The sequence below is a fragment of the Vicugna pacos genome, chromosome 26 (genome assembly GCF_048564905.1).
Source record: "Vicugna pacos chromosome 26, VicPac4, whole genome shotgun sequence".
NCBI lineage: Eukaryota > Metazoa > Chordata > Mammalia > Artiodactyla > Camelidae > Vicugna > Vicugna pacos.
In genome coordinates, this window is record NC_133012.1 from 18,991,656 (window position 1) to 19,012,993 (window position 21,338).

The 21,338-nt window shown below is 42.6% G+C and overlaps 1 protein-coding gene across 1 annotated transcript; it reads right to left on the bottom strand.

The window, feature by feature from the left end:
* Positions 1 to 1,504: 1,504 nt before the first annotated feature.
* On the bottom strand, positions 1,505 to 18,842 carry CYP4V2 (cytochrome P450 family 4 subfamily V member 2). Its single transcript, XM_072950435.1, has 11 exons — positions 18,485 to 18,842; positions 15,809 to 15,921; positions 14,309 to 14,394; positions 13,358 to 13,548; positions 12,898 to 12,967; positions 11,443 to 11,569; positions 9,051 to 9,236; positions 6,253 to 6,355; positions 5,252 to 5,386; positions 4,979 to 5,158; positions 1,505 to 3,797 (listed from the first exon to the last, which is right to left on the bottom strand). The coding sequence occupies exons 1-11, from the start codon at positions 18,696 to 18,698 to the stop codon at positions 3,625 to 3,627; spliced, it is 1,578 nt and encodes a 525-aa protein (XP_072806536.1). The 5' UTR covers positions 18,699 to 18,842; the 3' UTR covers positions 1,505 to 3,624.
* Positions 18,843 to 21,338: the final 2,496 nt, after the last annotated feature.

Here is a 21,338-nt window from a genome sequence, read left to right on the forward strand (position 1 = left end):
GCTAGTAAATTAGATTTTTAGGGAGCTGGTTCTTCAGTAAATATTTAATGCGTGTTTCTACCATGCAGAACTGTGTTCATCTAAAAATGTAGGATAATGTTGCCAATAAAATATTTTCTGGCTGTAATGGAAGTAGCATATTTCAAATATTGATGCTGCCCTGATTTTAGATTGAGGGTATCAACTGGTACTCCAGCAAACAGCAAAAGGGAATCAATCTCCTGGCTTGTGCAGTATTATAGAATTTAAATTTGGGATTTCAACTCCCACCAGCCTCAACAGAAATAAAAGATGATCTGGGGAAAAAACTACTCTGTCTCCAAATCACAGCAGAAATTCTCAGAAGTTGTTTCCCTAAAAGGTGCGATTACCAATTTTAACCTGTTTAAATAGATTCCTGTGTTTCTTTTGAATTTTTCTAACAGTGGAACGTAAGTTATGTTCTAGCAATAAAGTAAAATGAAAAAATTCCTTTGTGGCTCCAGAAGAACCAAATTGGAATGAAGCTGAAAAGAGGCAGTGGCAGGAAGAATTCTAAAATGTTCCCCAGGATTTTCCAATCTAATCCCAGGAAGATGGGGATATTGAAGAAGATAGGGTATTCTGTCCATGCTTATATTATGTTACAGGTCAAGAGTTTTGCAGTCTGATCGGGTCTGCTTTGAGCTGACCACAGTGGGGGTTATCTGGGTGGGCTTAGTCTCGTCACATGACCCCTTTAAAAAGTTTTCTTCTGCTGTTTGCACAGGAGAAGTCCGAGAGATTCAGAGTGTGAAGGCAATTGGACAGGAAGGATGCGCTCCATTGCTGGCTCTAGAACCACTATTTACAGCAGGTGAGGTGTGTTTTGAAGAAGCAAAAGGAAAGGAGGAGAACAGAAGGCGGGGATGTGACAGGATAGTTCCAAATATAAAGAGGGTGCTGTTCCTAGAAAAAGGGGGTTTCCAGGCAGATCAAAGTTAAGTGTATCTATTAGCATCTAATTCGATGCTGGAGGTAAATACAGCTGATCTTCTAGGTACATTCCAGAGTGAACATTGACCTTTTTGTGACCAGTATCTCTTTGTGACACCGGTCAGCTGATTCAGAAATGGACATGCTTTGGTTGTCTGCATTACCTGGAGAGGTTTCTAGACTGTAAATCTCTGGGACTCAGTGATGCTTATCATTTTTGCTGGCTCCCAGGTAGCCTGAAGAGATTTTACTTGTTGCTATCAGCTGAGCAAAACGTTCTGGTATTTCTACTTTTCCTCTATTCTTCAGAGCAAGGGAAACTCAAAATCAGTCTGTGATAACAGTGTGAGGATCATTTTGTTGGAACGTCCGAGTAATACTGATGACATCAGCTCAGAAGTGCTTCTTTTATTATATTGTGAGTCAGTCACCCACTAACTTATCTTTTAAAGTTATCCGTGTTTCAGACTGACATCAGTTCGTAGCACCCACGTTTGAAGTGTGATTTATTTTTCTGGAGATAGCTCTTTCAGGAAGGAGTAAGACAAGGTAATTGTGATAGGAACACATATTTGATCATCCTTTTATTTAAAAAAAGTCTGCATCTGCATTTCCATTCTGCAAATGATGACATAACTTCTCAATTCCAACTCTGACAGTGTTTCAGAGAATTTCCAATTAAAACATGAATAACAGATTATTCTGGGGCTAAATGAAGATTTTGAGGCCAAAAGGTAACATTTAGCAATGTTTTACTTTACATTTAATTTCACATCTAATGTAGAGTCACTTTAAAAAAACAAACAAGGTTTAAATGTAAGTGCAAAAAATTGAGAAACAAGACTGATTTCCACAAATAAAAGTCCAATTATCCAAAGTCATCTGGGAACAAGATTTTCTGCATATGTCCACTTCCTAGATAACAAGGTTCACGATGGGATGGGAGCCTTTTCCCATTGTATATTTCCTTGGCTTCTCATCAGCTTAGGGACTGGCTTGAATACACTGGGCTCTCTGGGATATTAAAGTGGATAGAGATGCCGCCCCTGTCCTCATTGCCCCGGCCTGCGGTGCTTCCCAAATGGCCCTGGTTTCATAACCCCTTTCTTTGATATCCATTGAAGGATACTTATTCTATCCTCTTAATTTGTTGTTTATATCAGCTATCACCTTGGAAAAATTAAAGAAACAATTTTATTAAAATTATTTATTAAAAAGTTTTTTAGAGGTACTGAGAGAGTAGAGTTACCGTCTGTAGCATTAAAATTCAGGGAATGGGTGTTAATTATTAGCTTCACAGGCATATCCTGGAGGACTGAATTTACTGGAAGTCTAATGCCAAACTAAGGGAGATATTCCTTGGTTACTTAAAATAGATGGATGGCTTCTCTTTTCCTTTAACAATGGAAGAATTCTAGAAGAGTTATTCCAAAATCAGAGGCAGAAGGTCTGTGTTTTAATGACACATCTAGTTGTAGACCTGAGTTCCATTAAGCAAGAGCGTGTTGTAGACATGTCATCATATTGGGAGTGGAGAGACTTAGAGTAAAGACCTCTGTTTTCAGCCCTGTCACCCACTAGTGGCATGGCTTTCAGCAGAAATTTGCCTTCCCTTTCATTTCATTCCCTTCCTTCTAATAAAAGGGAGTGCAGTAGTACATTCATCCCTTGGTACCCGCAAGGGATTGGATCTAGGACCCTCCACGGATCCAAAAATCTATGGATGCTCAAGTCCCTTACATAAAATGGAGAAGTGTTTGCATATGGATAAGCACATCCAACCACAGACCTTAAATCACCTCTAGATTACTTACAATACATAATGCAGCGTAAGTGCTATGTAAATAGTTGTAAATACAATGTAATGCTATGTAAATAGTTTTGCTTTTTGGAGCTTTCTGGACTTTTTTTTTTTTTTAATATTTTCAATCAGCAGTTGTTTGAATCTGAGGATGCAGAACTCACAGATAGAGCCCGATGCTCTAAGCGCCTTCCAGCTCCAAAAGCCGTTCATCAACTCCCTGAGACACAGTGAGGGGCTAGAGATTACCAACAGGAACCTCTCCCAATAACAAATGATATAGAAAGGTAATTGTGATGCTCTGAGGAATGAAAGGAAGTCTGTAAGTGCACAGTCCAATGATCTACTGTAGGTGATAAAATCTGAGAGGTACCATAACAATTATTCTTCTCATAACTGATGCCACTGATATAATATTTAAAAATTAAGCTCCTTAAGTCTAAACACTAAACTATTCACCCTTTTTAGATTAAATGTATATATATACATGCATATGTGTATTCCCAAGTCAACAAGCATACCTTAAAAATATTCTGGAGCTTCAATTAGATTACACCCTTTGGGTCTGTTGGTTGAAACTGACTTGGCCTGTGGATGCCTCTGTTGGGAAGTTTGTTATGGAAGTATTTGGGTACAGTCATCAGTGGACTCTACTTATGGGATCAAGACCAGGGGTAAGAGCTCTGGTGGTGATGAGAATATAAAACTCTTCTTTGGTAGACTTGACCCCAAGGTTAAGTAGGAACAAGAAAAAATTAGGTCAAGGGATTGAGAGTATTGAATTCATGACCTACAAATTGTAAATGGAAGGTTTCCTTCAAAGAAAGACCCTTTTTATGATAAGAGCACAGCTCAATGCAATTACACAGTTAGGATTCATCTGTGTTCCTCCTCTTCAACTTGACCCAGATTCCATTACTTGGACGAAGAATCAGCTCTCCGGCCAGACCAAGTTCTTCTCTCTTTTGGTTGGATTCTACCCAGAAATGCCTCAGGACGCAAGAAAGAATGGTCTTTTCTTCCATGATGGCGAACTTTTGACCTTCAAATTAATGTAAACACCAACATTTTAATGATAGATATATCTCAAATGTGAGAAACTACAAGTTCTACTAGAGGAAGCAAGCAGTTTTATGTTTTCACAAGGATCCCCGAGAGAATCGAAATCACTTCGGATGCTTGTTAAAAATGAAGACTCGTGAGTGCCCTTACCTGCTGCCATCCAGCGCGTCTGAGTAGCTGGGGTGGGCCAGGTATTTGTAGTTTTGCAAAACCCCAGGTGGATCCTGGGCTATTCAAGCATGAGAATCGCTACTCCAGATTGCTTTCTTATTTGGGTCTTTAATTTACTACAGAGTCACTAAATCTGCTTCGGGTTCATCCATTTAAACCTGGCCTGATTTTACAAATGCCTGCATTTGCATAAATGATAAAATGCTAGAGATTCTAAAGCCAAGAGTGTTTATAACGCACGGTGATGTGCCTTCATTTTGTTCAAGCACTTCAGCTGGCCCTGTGGTAAGCATTTTGTGGTTTGGTTTTGCAAAATGCAATTCTGAAAAGCAACACACACAGAAATGAGGCTCAATGTAATCGTTATAAATAAGTTGTCTACCATAGACGTATATTCTGTTTGAATCCAAAAGCTACAACATTTTCAAACTCTGCCTTGACGCTGATGAGGCTTTGTGCTATGGGCTAAATTGTGTCTCCCTCAAATTCATCCACTGAAGTGCTGAACTTCAGTACCTCACAGTATGACTGTATTTGGAGATAGGACCTTTCAACAGGTAATTAAATGAAAATAAGGTCTTATGGGTGGGCCCTAACCCAATCTGACTGGTGTCCCTATGAAGAGAAGAGTTTAGGACAGAGACACACACACAGGAGAGACCACGTGGAGGCACAAGGAGAAGACCATTGACAAGCTAAGGAGAGGTTTCCAAAGAAAGCAGTCCGGCTCACACCTTGATCTTGGACCTTGAGCCTCCAGAATTGGGAGAATTTAAGTTCCTGTGGTCTCAGCCACCCAGGGTGGTACTTTGTTACAGCTGCCCTCGCAAACGAACACACTTTATGACAGCCGTATTTTAAAATAATCACGTATAGTAAAGTGGGGGGAAAAGGGAGCCAGTTTTTTAAAAGATTGTTGCATGTGAGACACCACATCTCAAGAAATTTTTGTGAGTCTGAAAGGTCACACCTGTTCTGACGGATACAAACCTATACAGTTGCGGGGTCCAGCAGAGAAGGGCACGTATGCGTACGAATGGCGTCCTTTCGAGTTCTCGGGCAAGAACCGTTCTGGCACGAATTCCTCAGGATCAGGGAAGTATCTTGGATCTCTGTGCAGTGCGTAGGGCACGATGATTACTTGAGAGCCTTTCACAATTTTGTAACCCCCTGTCAGGAAGTAGAAAATAAGCCATGAGGATGGGGCAAGACAGACATTAAAATAATCTGCTGTCCCTACTATTCAAACGATAGAATCCTTACCAACGTCACAGTCTTCATTCAGATTACGGGCAAAGAAGGGAACAGGAGGGAAAAGGCGAAGGCTCTCCTTAATAACACATTCCAGGTATTTAAGTTTCTTCAGGTCTTCCAAGGTAGCAGGACGATCAGACTTCCCTGGTTTTAAGTAAATGCATGGGATAAGCAATCAGAGAATTATCTGAGCTTGGAGGATGGGACGTCAGCGAATATACTCATCAAAACGCTGAATGTTAAAAACCTACAGCTAAAGGAGGATTCCTATTACCCATAATCAAAATAAAATGAGACATGTTTGGTAAAAGAAACCAGACACCAAAGGTCACAACTGGTGAGATCCCATTTGTAGGAAGTACTCCGAACAGGTAGTAAATCCTTAGAGACAGACAGCAAAGTTGCGGTTGCCAGTGGTGTGGGGAAAAGGGGAGTGGAGTGGCTGATTAATAGGACGGGGTTCCTTCCGGGTGCTGGGACTCGGATGACATCACTACTGACATCATCTAGGACTGTTCACCTGCGTATTAGTGGTTGTGTAATAGAAATTCACATCCCATCAGCTTTACACACGTTTTCACTCATCTGTGGCCATATGCAATGCTGTATGAAGTAGTTTTCCTGGACCCCTTGAACTAATGTCACCTGCTCCTCTCTGCTCACAAATAGCACCTTCTTCACATCACTCAAGCACACAGCCATGACTCGATGCTTTGCATACATATGTCTGCTTCCTCTGTTATGCAGTGAGACCCCTGACAATCACATTTATCTGGGCCTCCCGAGCATCCACCCCAGGGCAGTCACATGCCAGGTAATGAGCAGATACCTGTACTCTGTACGTGATGGGTAAGGCCTCGCTAAGAAGACCGGTACTGGAGGGGATCCCATGTGGGAGCCTTCCGGCTTATGTGGAACAGGGCCTACTGCATAGTCTTAATGAGCAAGAACATCATTTGCTTTGGTGGACGTGGTACCCACAGTGTAACTAGTGAGGGGGCCAAACATACCAAATATTTCCTCCAGTTCATTGTCCACTTTTTTCTGGACTTCTGGATAAGAACCCAATAGATATAAGGACCAGTTTACTGCAGCTGCGGTTGTGTCGTGGCCCTACAAATGTTAAGGAAAAAATGACTTACCAGCAGAGTTTCACTGAGAGGATTAGGAGAGAGAATTATTTTGAACTGTCTCTGGATTTGACAGCTGCACTGTGGCTCCAAACATAGCAAATTAACTGGGTACAGGATTGCACCTTGGTGAGAAACCAACAAGCAAATAAAACAGTCCCTTCAAAGGGGAGGTTCGTGCTTAAAGAGACGTTTCAACACTGTACAGAGGTGCGTACGTAGCGAGAAGTGGCTGGGCTGTGCTCATAAGGGGGCATTCCAAGGGGACTGGGTGCTCTAGACTCTTTTTAAGGGAAAAAATGTCGGACTTTCATGGGCCAACTTGCCGGATCTACTTCCAGCATCTGTAAGGTAGGCTTTACCTGTCGACGCTGGACACCGGCAGTGTGCGTGTGGTTCTGAGTAACAGCCTCAAGAAGTTGATAAATAAACCTCATGTAACACTTCCTGAGCTTTTAGGCAAAATACTAAGTACTCTGCAGAAACTAACTCCATTCTTCATCAGAGAAACTCCATGAACTCCTTGATGCAGCTGTTCACATTTTCGATGTTAACAGACCAAAAACAGTTTTTACATGAGTTCTTCAGAAAAAAAAATATACTTAGGGAATTAAGAATACTATTATAGCTCTATGAATAAGGCTTTTAGGGGAACTAGAGAGAAAACAAGTTATCTCTTCTATGGAAGACCTCACTTTTCCATCTTCCCTGTGTGACACAAGTGATGGTTTTCATTTTTCTTTGGCTAGAAATCTCCAAAGCACTTGATTCATAAACCAGCTCCTAAGATGGTCTGGGACTTATTCTGCAATTTTTAAAAAAGTATATATTTGATGAGCCTCTGATACGGGTGTGCCGTTGCCTCTTCTCATGCTTGCTGTGTATTTACCGAAACTACTCTGAACTCCAAAGATCTGGCCCATTTCACTCAGTTGTTTACCAGAGTCACAGAAGGAAGTGCTCTTGCTAAATAGTTTTTAATAACTTCCCTTGAATTTATAAGCGGACGTCTGATCCAAATGTGTCAGAGAAGTCTGCTGAACTTCCTGTTTCAATCGGTCTGACAGCCGAAGAACGCAGGATGAAGCAAAGCATAAAGCACAAAGTTTGCAGACGCACAGTGCGGGGACAGGGCCGGGCAGCAACCTTCATATGGAGGGGCTGGCACCTGGGCATGAAAGGCATGGCGGGGACAGCCTGCCTCTGCCTCGAGGAGGGGGTCACGAGATGACAGTCACACGTGGTATGCCTCCTATTTGACGGGGACAAGGAAAAGTAGAATTTCAAAGAATGCTGGAGCTGGAAGAAAGAGATCATTAGTCTGGCTGTTTTCGTGAAGGTGAGAGGTTTCATCCTTCTGGGAGAAGGATGTGTGTGCACGTGCACATGTGTGTATGTGTGGGTTTGAGTGTGTGTGTGTGTATGCACACGGGTATGTGTGCATGGGCACGCAGGCTGGAGACGTGAGACAGGCTCTCCACTTCAACATCGAATACTAATAGCCAGTACCACGCTTCCTGTGTGCCAGGCACGAGCCTCAGTGCACTTTAAGAAGTCATTAAACTTAAAAAAAAAAAAAAAGTCATTAAACTAATCCTCGTAACTATTCTGTGAGGCCCACGCTGTAACAGTGAGGACACCGGAGCCCAGAAAGCCTGGAGGAGGTGCCCGAGGTCCCACCTCTAGGACAGGTTAGAGCTGGGATTTGGCCCCAGAGCCCACATGCTTAACACCTCTCCATTTTTTAGCTAATGTAGATGTCCATTTTCTGCATAAAACAACTTTTCAGTAAAATGCTCTGCTTAAAAAAAGATGTTAAAAACCACTGATCTAGTTCATCTCTCTATTTTATACATAGGGGAAGTGTGACAAAGATCCAGGATGACTGGCACCATCTCATATAGCTAGTGCGCATGGAGCCAGAACAAGAACTCGGTCTAGGGACCCTTGACCCAGCTGGCCTTCCTCCGCTGTGCCCCGGGCACCGAACCCACATGGCTGCAGGCAGAGCAGCTGACACCACCCACCACTTTCCTCCACTTCCAGCTTACCACATGGCGCTTTTGAAAACCACTTCTTCATCTTTTTTTGGCAATCCACACATTGAGAGATTCACTCTTTGTAACATTTAATGCTAGAGTTAGTTTTTGTAAAAACTGTACCCTTTTTCCCCGTGATTTGAAGACCAGAAATCCCTTGAAAATCACAAACTAGTTAAATTCTCTGCGAGAGCGCCTTACTGTGGTCTTCAGTTAGGGCAGCTCCCAGCAGGAGCTAAGCGCTCCTCTGCTAGACCTTCAGGAAGGAGACAGTCCAGGGACAGACTTGTGGGTTTCAGAGATTTTTTTGAAAAGCATGAAGCAATATAGGGAACTGAGAGCACTTTCTGGCTGTTGTTCTGTTTGGAAAAGTCTGACGGGTTTCAGGTTTTCTTGAGAAAATGATGTGTGCGCTGCTGTCCCCATCATGAGTCAAAAGGTTTTTCTGAAGAAGGAAGTTGATCTGGTGCTTAACCAAGCTCTGATATTTTCTCATTTCTAATTATAATGACTCTTCCTCAGTTATGTGAAGCTACTTTAAACTTTGAAAAAACTTTTAAAAAATAATGATAAAGATTTAAAAAAAAAAAGGGAATTGGTTTCAAGATACCCAGAAAATAACATGACAATAGAAAATACCTCAAACATAAAGGTGTCAACTTCTTCTCGAATTTCTTCATGACTTAGCTTGTTTCCTTCATCGTCCGTCACATTTAAAAGCAAGTCAAGAAAAGCCCGGCATTTGTTTTTACGGGTCGGAAAGTCCTTGTCATCCCATTTACCCTGTTCATCTCTCTTCATTTCGTTGGCCCGTTCGGTGATGACCTGTGTGATTTAAACAATCACATGCTTTTGTTTGGAATTTGTCGTAGCCTCAATACATTTTCCTCTGAAAATATACTAGCTTCTTCAACTGATTTTTTTTTCCTAAACTTTTCGTCTTCTGTCTAACTCAACAATAACTGAGGCTCTCGTGAAAATATAGTAAAGCTTCCTGTTAACACGTCAGGGCATTTTTGGATAAGCCGTTTGGAAACAAATTTCACATCAGACAAATTCAGAACCCGCAAGTGTTATTTTTGCCATCTCCAACTCGGCAACAGGGTGCGTAGTCCACTAAATGGTGCCCTAGAGATTGGAATGAGCTAATGAGAAAAAGTTTAGGCGGTGGAGAGAACGCAGTTATTATGCAATAGACTAATTATAGATCACTCTAATTACAGGTTGTGCTGGAGAAAAGAAACAGCGGGTTGATCAGTCAGTTCACACTACATGCGTGGCCGTTCCTTTTGCCTGGAATTCCTTCTTCAGATGCCAGCATGGCTGGCTCCCCTCCTGCCTTTAAGGTCTTGGCACTTTTTCACACTGTCAGAAAGACCTTCCCTGATCACCGCTACCTGGTCCCTGGCATTCACCATCTTCCTAACCCTACTTTATTTTTTTCCATTTCACTCACCACCTGATACCACATTATACTTGCTCTATAATACAGTACACAACTCCAACATGCCATCCATGTGGCAGCAGATTTGTCTTTGCTCGTTGATTTAATTCCAACCTCTAGAACACTGCCTGACATTTGAAGAATGTTCATTCAATCTTTCTTGAATGAATAAAAGAATTAAAGCCCATAAACTTAATTTGGTTATACATTTCAGCTTCCTTCTCCTATCAGGCAATTGACCAAACCTGCTAGCAAGTGGTTTGAATGAATAGACCCTGAGTGCTTTGAGGACAGAAAAACGTATCTCCTTTCATTCTTGGTGGAACCATCTCCTTTCATTCTTGGTGGAACGCCAGGTGCCTGGCACTCAGTGTGCAATTTTCAATATTTATTAAAGGAATAATATTGTCCATCCAAGTTGCAATTCATTCATTACTGATATTGATGTCAATGCATGTAATTTGAGGGAAAATGTGATTATTGTTATAAAATACAAACTGTCAGTCATTCTCCTACTGCCCAGCCATGGAGATTACTCTCTTCTCCCCTGTGGCCAACTCAACCGAACGTCTCATTCACCTGACATCTCCTGACTTGTTGCCCCAGGATCTGTTGGTGATCGGCTGTACTTCGCCATCAGGAAGCACTTCCGTTATATTTTAAACCAAAGTCTACAGCAAAGGGAGAATATATTTAACCTGGCACTTTTATCAGTGCACTTAAATCATAATTTAATGTATATTTTAAATTAAATATTGCTTTGTCGAAAACACATTTTTAACACAATATTGACATCCTGTGTCTAAAATGGTATCACCATCTCCTTGTTATTTTTGAACTGGGAGTAAAAATCATAGTATCTAGTTAATTTTAATCTTTTCCAAGTTGAGATACAGCTATAAATGCCCTTTGCCTTTGAAAATGACTGCCTAATCCAAACATTTTCCAGAAGGCTCTTGTAACACAGCTCTTTGTCTCTTCTTTCTTTTACTAGCACCCTGTTTGTTGACAAATGTTTATAGTTCGTATCACATTTTGTAATTTTTTTAAATAGACAAGCTCCTCTACTAGAGGTCTTACTTATTGTGATGTTTCTAACGCTTGGTACAGTGCTTGGCACCTAACAAGTGCTTAATTAATATTTGGTGAATATATCATCAAAATGTACTCATGCTGGCTACTTTTTCCCATTATTCTTCAATTCAACTTTTATTTATTTTTTAAAAAAATTTTTTGGGGGGGAGATCATTGTCTATTTATCATTAGGTTTTTTTTTTTTTTGGCAGAAGTACTGGGGATTGAACCCAGGGCTTGATGCGTGCTCTCCACCATTTGAGCTATACCCTCCCCCCCATTCAACTTTTATTTTATGTGATGCAGGCTCCAGGGTCCTTCACAGGTTATGTTAACAAAACATAACAATCATGGACTTGGAAGAGACCTGGAAATGGAGGTGGGGATGGTTGCACAACAAGGTGAGTGCACTTAACGGCACTGAATTGTACATTTAAAATGGCTGGAATGGTAAATTTTATGTTGCATATATTTTACCACAATTGAAAAAAAAACAAAAAAACAAGGACTTACACTGTTGGTAAAATTATGTAGGATCTTTAGGCTCCTTTTTTGCTCCCGCCCTTCTTTAAACATACAGAACAAAAAGTCAAGCCAGAGCCAGGGTGTCTTCATTCTCTGATGTATCGAGTCACTCATCCTATAAACAGGATAAAATTACATCAGCTGATACATTGAAAATGTGTATTTCTTGAGCACCTATTTGATGCCGGGTGATACGCAGGAATGAGGGTGATTAATCTGAAGGGCTGCTAAAAGTGCCAAGCTTTATGCTCAACCATGAATACATGGGTTGTTACATATCCAGTGAAGCTTAAAAATTTAATGGAATTTTTAGGAATGAAGAATCCTTTATAACACATCCTTAGTAGACGGCCAGCTGATCTCTGCTTCTGTTTCTCCAGGGAGAGTCCTTGACCTTCCCGGGCTGCCTGTGGCTCTTGTACCACAGGTTGGCACGAAACCTGCCTCTCTTTAATGTCCACTCATGTGCTTGACCGCTCGTCTGGAGTGCCAGGAAACAACAGGTTGCCACTTCCACAGAGAAGTCCATCGGCCACACTGCTCTCCCGAGCCCCGCCCTCATCATTTCCAGTGCAAAGCGGACAGACCTCGACACCATCTCCACCTTCACCACCAGCTCTGAGGCCAAGTCTCCAGAAGACACCTGTCCTGGCCACTCGTCTGTTAAGCGTATCCCCGTTTTCCTCTCTCATATCAATTTGATCTTTTCTTTCCAAGCAATTATTCTAATGTGTAAGTTTATATTCATCTGCTGTAACACCTGTCTCCCCTACTATTCCGTCTGTTCTGTGTGCTCCTACACAACTAGTCAGTACACTGTGCAGTGACTAATAGATGCTCAATATTTATTAAAATGATGTGAGATGAGCAGTGGACTTAAAGATGGGATACATCAAGACAAATCCTGGCCCTGCCTCTTAATAGCTGAATAGTCACAAGCAATTTTAAAAGTAGAGTTGATCATTTCAATTAAAAAATACTATATACTCAGTACAGAAATACGGGAAAGGAGAATGAATCACAACAAAAACAAAACACAATCAGAAAGAGAACAACACTCACAAAACCACAGTACCCACAGCTAACATTTTAGTGTAGTGTCTTCTAGCTTTTTTCTGTGAATAATTTCTTATACCCAGTGGTAATCAAACTACCAAAAAAATTGTTTGTATCTTTCTTTTATCACTGAACAGCATAATGTAATCTCTTGATAATTATACAATAGTCATTTAAAATCACTGCATAATCTGGATAGGCCATAATTTACACAACCATTCCTCTGCTGTCAGAATACATGCTTAAAATGATGAGGTTAATTTTTAGTATAATGTTTCACTTTGAAATCATGAAAAAGATAACACTACAGACAGAAATTATTAGCAATAATTTTTTAAAGCTCTAGTCAATAATAATTTTAGAAACAATCAAGAGGACTTCATTTACCTATAAACTGCTCGAACATACTCGGAATCACCGTTACTCTGAGCACCAATATTCTTCCCCATGGCTGTTTCTGTAAAACACAGTGAGAAGCAACCATTCAGTTCATGCGCATCTCTTATGTACATTTCCCCGTGGCAGACCCTTAAAAAAAGGCACCTGAAAAAAGCCATGTCCCGTTCTGTCTGATGTACTTTCGAATCGCTCTTTGCCCTCTTCTCTTATCCCAGTTCCCGCCCTTCCTTCCCTCTGACCTTCCAGGCACGTTGGCTCTGTGACTGCTCGGTTCAAAGTCCTGTGAATGGCTCTGGAGTCCAAGTGGCTAATTTAGCAGCAGGACCACCCAGAAGACCCCAGCGTCCTTCCCTGTCCCCTCATTCGCCTTCCCCCGCGAACTGTTATATCCGATTTGGGCCATTTTATCTCTACCTCATAACTTTAAAAACAAATCAATGAGACTTACCACAGATTATATCTAAGGCACAAAGAGTGATGTAAAAAAAGCAGTTAAATGCTTCTTGGTTAACGTGTTTTTCAAGTTTATTAACCAAAATATTTGCTTGTTCATTCATGACATCTAAGAAATCTTCCAGAATTGCAAAATGGAAAGTAGGTGTTAACATCTTTCTCCTAGAGCGCCACTTGTTTCCAGTACTAGAAATACAATACATGGTTACAAATAAAAAAGCAACATCTGAAACAAATAAAATATAAATATAGTCAAATTACCAAATTCTCCTGAAACAGCCTAATCTCCAGATTCTCAAATGCTTTGGTCAGAATGATAAAGTCTCATGAATAGGCACAGAATGTGAACACTTTGGATACTGTTCTATATGACATGTATAAGAGGGCACTCATTAAAAATGGAAACATTTCAGAATTTTCCTCAATTTCTCAGTTCTGAGGTTCTCAAAATTAGAATTTTTTTCTCCGCTCTATCAGTGCCTTAGTCCTCAGAGATCCACCTGTTCCATGATTTAATCTCTCTGGTCTTTCAATTCTCCAAAGTGCCCACAAGACTCACGGATGGAGACCCATTTCTGGATGCAGCTCAAGGACTGAAGTTACTGTGCTCGATATATTTCTCTGGGGCCGACTGCTTTTGTCATTGGATTTTCACAATTTCCCTGCTCCAAACTTGCCTTTGCTTTACTCCATTCATACCTCACTACCTCCTCATTCTTCCTGGAAGACTGGGGATTACCATTATTGAACACAGTGGCTGGAGAGTCCCATAGACCCTGGACTCCTGTCTGTCAAAGGCCCATTGTTAGCTGGACTTTTCCCTCCAGCTTCTCCCACACTTCCTGATAGCACAGTCTTACTACCTTGTGTCAATTCCTGAAATAACAAGTTACCCATGGAAGTAACAGTTCCCACAAGACAGCTTTACAAATTTCCACTGACATACCTTGTAAGAAGTCCTAGGCCAAGCCACGGTTCTAGGAATTTGTACATAGAGGATTTGTCGATGTGCTTTGAACTAGTTAAAATTACCTTAGAAAGAGAAAAAACATATTTAGAGATACAGACATCAAAATGATCTCAATTATAAGAATCCCCGGCTAGAACACAACTACTTTTTAAAGCAACATTTCATAACCATTATTTCTCTTTGATTCATTTTCCTTCTTGAGCTTCAAAGAAATTCAATTAGAGTTCTCAACATATAACTTTCATTCAGTCTTGAGGACTAAATGGAGTCGAAAGAAAAGAAACTGTCCTTGATGATTCCCTGGTACTTGCTATGAACCGGGAACCAAGTAGCTTCATTTATTGAGGGGAGCGGGGGAAAGGCAGGTGAAACTGGAGGGTGAGCACACCTAGGGAGATGGAAATCACAAGTTCATTTTCAAGTATGTTGCCTTGGAGACAGTCAAGTTGCCACAGTCTGAAAGCAGCTGTGAAGCTCAGGATAAATACTTGAGCTAGAGGTACACATTTGAGTGTCTCCAACATATGAGTAACATTGGAAGCCATGGGAACGATCAGGTCACGTGGAGTCAGGGTGAAGTCGAAAGAATGAACATTTAGGATTAAGCCCAAAATGCTGCCCAAGCTTCTTACTTGAGTCCCCAACTCTGGACAGATCTCTACTCACATACATCAAATCTGCTTCTACAAGTCAGCAGTGGCTGAAATCCTAGGCCTGATCCTCTCATTATCTGCTCTGAACCAGGATGCTAAGTTGATACAAGAGAAACGCCAACATTTTCACCACAATAATAAAGACAGACATACCCTAGCGCGGATCCCTAGGAACTTCTGTTTCTAATTTTGTTCCATGAAGGGAGGCTCTGTTTATCCCATTTTTACTCCCTGATCCAAATCCTGTTCTCCTCAAACCACAAAATAATCTCTCCAGTGTCTTAATAATAAGTAAAGGGTATACAGTCTTTTTGAGGAGTAATTTCAATAGCACCGACGAATGCTATCTGCCCTTTCATTATCAGATTAGCATTCTCTTTTAGAAAATTAATTTGGAATAAAAAAATGTATAATGGATATAGTATGAGGCTGAAAAACTAGAGGGAAATAGTCATATTTTATTAATCTTATATTTTTGGAACCTTAAAACAGTGCCTGGCAGAAAGCATGTGCCCACCTTGTAGAACAATCTATTCATGGTTCTATTAGTCAATATCCTTCTTCAGACTTGAAAAAAAAAAGGGGAAAACAAATATATTGGGATGTGATAACAAATGTGTACATCCTCAAGCTATTCTCTTGAGGATCCAGACTGCACCTGAAAAGGATTTGCTGACAGCTACATAGTCTAAAATATTTAATGGAATGCTCAATGTACTGAATTCAATTAGATATAAAGGCACAGCTACTATGTCTATTCTAATGAGCTTCTCACGCCTTCTGATACACAGTGGAATATTGATCACCTTGGCCACTTACACACCTCCACATTCTCTGCATTATAAATGGCCACCAGGGGTACAGGCCCAAGCCAGAGCGTCAGGAGTGGCAGGTTTCGGTATTCTTCAGTGCACCCAATTATTTGCTGAAAAAAATCTGGGAGAAAACATTTAATCTTAAAATCAATCAAGATAAGAATTTTGGAATAAGTTCCTTACTGTATCTTTTTTTTTTTAACTTCAGACAAGTCACTTAATATCTCCCAGGGCTCTCATATCTTAAAACTAAACCACATGGCCCTTATTAAATGATTTAATGATAGAATGATGAGGATAATTTAATTGAATTATGAACAGGATAACATTTCTAACACCTATGAAACAAACTGGTTAGCTATGAAATGCCAGACGTCAGGCACGTTCACGATGAGCCTTACCACGTGAATTTCCCAAGAACCCTGGGCTCCCACCTTTCTCCAGGCCAGGTTTGATGCTGCCCTTCTGTGAGAAGAAAAACCTGCCCTCCCTCTCCAGCCCTGGCGGACGCTTCCCTTCCACTCTCGAGAAACGCTCCTGTCCCACAAATCCTTCGACTTCTCAAAGGTCTCAGGGCCTGGACAGACTCTCTCCTCTTTATGGGAAACTCCATCCTTACTGCTTTTTGTCTAAAACACCTACCTTTTCTTCAAGCATTGTCTTAAGTGTGATTTCCCTGGGGAGTCTTCTCTGATACTTCTAATCATGAGAAAACTGCAGACAAGCCTAAGCTGAGAAACAGCCTACAAAACACCTGACCAGTACTCAACAGAAGTGTCCAGGCCATTCCAGACATGAAAAAATATCAGAAATGATCACAGATTAGAAAAGACTAACAAAGGGGAACTCAACATCAAAGTGCTACCTGAGATCTCGGACTGGGTCCTGAAACAGGACAAGAATATTGCCGGGAAAAGTTGTGAAACTCAAACAAGGGCTGTAGTTTTGTTAATCGTATTACACAAATGTCAGTTTTCTACTTTTGATAATCATGCTAATTATGTAAGATATCACCACGAGTGAAAGCTGGGTAGAGGGCATAAACGAACTCTGTACTATTTTGCAACTTTTCTGCAGATCTAAAACTTTGAAAAGAATACGGGAGTTTTATTTTTTTGAAGCTGAAGAGCAAGAAGTAAGCTGGCGGAAGATTTTAAAAAATATTTTGTTTGTAGGGGACGAGCACATACAGATACATAAATAATTGGCTTGTGACTGTATTTTCTCTAATGCTGAAAAAAAGTGTTTGCAACTTAAGAGTCCATGTGGTGGGACTGGGTTTAGAAATGTGACAAAAAAAAAATTGTAGAAGAGCTGTCATGGTGAATATCAGAGTCAATGAACTAAAAAGAATTACTGAGCAGCCTTGAGGAAAATACAGGGATTAGGCAGGAACATTTTGTAGTCAGTCCTATTACAGGTCCAGAAATGAGAATGAAGATGCTGGAAGTAGTTTGGGGGGGCATGGGAGAGTCTATATTTCTACATAATTATCTTTACTACTCTAAAAAGCCTTAGGGCAGAAGGGGAGGTTGTCTCTGCTTTTAGTATTAGCCGAGATGATTTTTTTGCAAATGCGGTTTTCATATATCCAATGTGTTGTTGAATCACTTGTGACGTTAGTCACATTGATGTTAGGCTGGTGAAAAAAATTTACTTGGATTTCTTCTGCCCCAAAATACATTCAATATTTTGGTAAACACTCTCCCATGAAGCTTCATTGTATTCCTGTCAGGTTAAAATGACAGTATTACTTTTATTTGGTGAAACAGAAGTGGAAAAGAATGAATCCCTCAAGCTTCGGAGTTCAACGTTTAGCATGTTAAACTACTAGTAAACAATGAATCTGAGGGTGCACTGGGGTCTGGTCCGGGGCTCATTTTAAAATATGTCCTGTTGGGCAAATCCTTTCAGCTCTGGCCATCTTCGTGTATACACCCAGGAAAATAACCCGCTCTCGTCAAATTCACCCTCCCTAATGGGGGGGGGGCTGCAAATACCAGATACTTTTGACAGCTTTCTAACTTAAAATGATTCTCTTTCCATCAACAAAGATAGTATAAAACTATCTCTTCAAAAAGATGATTTCAATTTTAAAAATTCACTCGTAAATAAGTTTCTGAAACTTGCTGTGTGAGTTTGCAAGAAGGCCTGGCCATGAGTTGTGTTACCATGTAACCTCCTTAAAAGAGCTAAAATAGGAAAGGAATCAAAGTTGTGGTCAAGTCTTGTGAAGGCTTGGGGAAAGGCCTCAAGGGAATCACAAGCCCCTTGTTTGAAAGAGAGAGAGAGACCCTTTTAAGCCCCGCTTAAAGTTTCTGCCCTCAAGGCTTTAACAGCCAAGACAGACGCAGAGGCAGCGGTGTTTTGAGACGGGAGCCGCTAGGAGGTAGGAAAAGAAGAAGCGAAAGAGCAGAACAAAAATTTAGAATTACTGCAGTCTATGCTGCACATACAGAAAAAGTTCCTTTGGAAGAAGGGGCACTAGCAATTTTGTCAGGCGTCACAGCGGAACGGGGTGGAACTGGGACTCCCTCGTCTAGCGGTGACAGATTCTCCGCTCTCCCTGCGGCCGCACCTCAAGTACCGGTGTCCGGGCTGCGAGGGGGCCGGCGGGGCGGCGCGGCCCGGGAGCCCCGCAGCCCTCGGAGGGGGACACGGCCGGCCTGGGCGCGGTCCCTTACCTCTCGCGTCCGGCTTTACCATCAGCGCGTGTCCCAGCAAGGGGTAGGCGCCCTCCAAAGTCGGGAGGGCACGCAGCTGCTGCCACCTCCACGCGTAGCTCGCCACCATCTGCAGGAGGTTCAGGGTGAGGGTGACGCCCGCCAGGGAGACGGCGCACAAGCCGCCCCAGAGCAGCAGCTTCTGCCCGAAGCCCAGCAGCCACAGCGCCAGCATCGCGCCGGCCGCCGCGTCGCGCGCGGGCTGGGGCTGCGGGGCGGGTGCGCGCGCGGCCGGCGCCGCCCGGCCCCGGGAGTTCGCGTGCGCCGGCCCTGGGAGGAGCTCCGGGCCCGGGGCGACGCGAGCGGCGGGCGGCAGGGCGCCGGGCGCTGGGGGAGCCGGCGGAGGTGGCGCCTGGCCCGCACACTTCCTCCTCCGGCCGGGGGTGGGCACAGGCCTGGCCTCCCTGAAGCGAGGACCGCCCCTGCCCTCTGCCCAAGGTTGGAGCCTCCGGGGCTCCGCGACGGAGCACCGCGGGGGCTGTCAGCCAGCACGGCCAAAGCCTACGCAGGGAGCACCGTCCCCTGTTTCTGGCGGAAACGAAAGGCCGGAAAACGACCTCTTCGCTCCTTAGGCTGTGCTGATGTAAATAAAGGCACGTAGGTGGGCGGAGTGGAAGGATAATGAAGGTGAACTGAATGCAGCTTAGTGATGCAGAGGCGCCCTGGGGTCAGAGTTCGCTACCTTTGAGTTCTACGTCCCCGCTGCTGGGAGAGGGGCAGTTCAGGCTGGGTTGAGCAGGGTGGTTTAAAATTGAAATAAAGAAGCATTTGGTTTGAAACTCAGTCTTTGGAGCTCATTTTTTCCCCCGCTGGGTACCTAACCTCGCTTCCTTGCACGTGGGGCCGTGGTCCACTCTGCTGGGACTGGCTGCCTGCCTGCCTGCTCGGAGGTGGGTAGCATCCTGGCTTACGCATCAGGTTCACCCTGGGCAGCTACCTACTTTGATCTAGAGTAGCCTTAGGGGCACGACCTTAAGGGCATCTAATGGCTGATTGCGACAAGAGAGAGCAAGGTTGTAAGGCTGTTGTGATCCAAATATTATACAAAATATTTTCGGGACCAAGAAAAACCGGCACCCAAGAGAAGATAGGGGTAGATAGGAGAGGATGGAGGTGGAAATCTCTGAAACAAGTTGTAGAATGAAATAAAATCACACAACGCGAGAGCTGTGAGTTAAGTTTTATTTGTTGCGAAATAAGGAGTGCAGCCTAGGAGACAGCATTTCAGGCAGCTCTGAGTAACTGCTCCAAAGTGGGGGAGGTGAGAGTCAGTATTATACATGATTTTAGTGAAGGGGGTTCCATGCAGTCAAGCACACATTTAGGCAGACGCTTGCTGCTGGTCAGGAGGAGCAAAGGTCAGCATAAATGAATTCAGAGCTTTTCTAGATATGAGGATATCAAGAATTAGGCCTCATAAAATCTCCTGAAAATACCTAGCTATCTGAAGGGCTGTTCTGTAAGCTTTCCCTAAAACATAGATTGCCTGATTCCTGATCTCCACCCTGAACTCCTTTCAGGGAGTGTCAAAGGTGAGCACCTGCAGCGGCTCGTGATTTAATCCAAGCAGAGAGAGATGACGAGGGATTTTTAGTTGACAAGGTGGATAAGCGATGCCGGGAGAGGAGGGTTTGATAGAGGAGTAGTTATGGAGAACTCCCGGAAAGAACAAAGCACTGAGCCTGCAGAAGGAAACAGTAAAGGCAGTGAGAAGGCTGCCCCAGTTCTGCCCAGGGGCTGTGTTCCCTACCAGTTTCTCTCTTTTCTCCAGGCAGAGGTACCCATTCTTGACTCTGGTTCTTTCGTCTACACTTGATCCTTCTTACAAAGGGGCTGTCCCTTACAAAGAGGGACACCTCTTCTGGCAGCGGGTCCCTAAGCTATAGGAAAAGTGTTAAGGAAAATGAAACACTGAGCAAAGCTCTCTGTGTTTTTATTTTGTTTACTGTATAGTTTGCCCACAGCCACCTGCTGAGCCTCTTCGTTGTAGAGAAAAATATGTCTCAGACTTTTCTCCAACTGATTTTTTTTCAGATCGTCTATATATGCTGACACAGAAAGATGTCCGTGAAATATTAAGTGAAAAAATAATAATAAAACAAGTTGCAGAACAGAGTATAAAATGTAATGCCCTCTTTGGGAGAAGTTTTCTTTTTTCCTCTACAGGGAGACTAATATCCAGAAAGAAAAGTACTGACCAACTTTGTGGTGTGGGAATGGAGAAGAAAAACTTCCATTTTTATGTTATTCACTTCTATGTTGTTTAATTACTTTAAGACTTAAGAAAATATATATTTCTGTAGTACCTTTCAGTGTTTATCTCCGGGGCTTTCATTACCTTCTCTCTAAAGGATTGAGACTGAGCTATAAGGTCAATTATGGCTATAAAAGTACAGGATTTCTGTATATCTGACTCTGCTCATCTCTGCGGGCAAAACAAGGACTACGACATACAACTGCTGCCCTGGAGAAGTGGAGTGGGGGCGGGGCGGCAGTGAGTGCCCCCAGCAACAGCAAACAGCGCTCCAAGTCAGGGAAGGTTCTGATGGGCTCAGGAGGCAGTGTGGAGACCCCTGCTTGGGGCACAGGGTGGCTCACAGAGACCAGAGTAAGGGAATGTTGATGGGTGGCATGGAGCAAGCCTCTGTAGCCCTTGATCACCAGACTGAGATGTTTTATCTTTATTTTGAAGGCAATTTGTGGGTGGAGAAGAGGGACCTGGAGAGTCTTTTTTAAAGGGTCAACAAAATAAAAAGCCTGTCCCTTTGTTCATCTTGTCCATGGTCTCCTTGTCACCAGTGGGACGCTTCTCATA

What these genes read in the sequence shown, in the direction of transcription:
- CYP4V2 (XM_072950435.1), bottom strand. Translation starts at nt 18,698, where the DNA reads ATGCTGGCGCTGTGGCTGCTGGGCTTCGGGCAGAAGCTGCTGCTCTGG. An exon ending in TACATAATTTTACCAACAGT is followed by an intron (nt 9,237 to 11,442) that starts GTAAGTCCTTGT and finishes TAAATCACACAG; the next exon opens with GTCATCACCGAACGGGCCAA. An exon ending in TTGACACCTTTATGTTTGAG is followed by an intron (nt 6,356 to 9,050) that starts GTATTTTCTATT and finishes TAACATTTGTAG; the next exon opens with GGCCACGACACAACCGCAGC.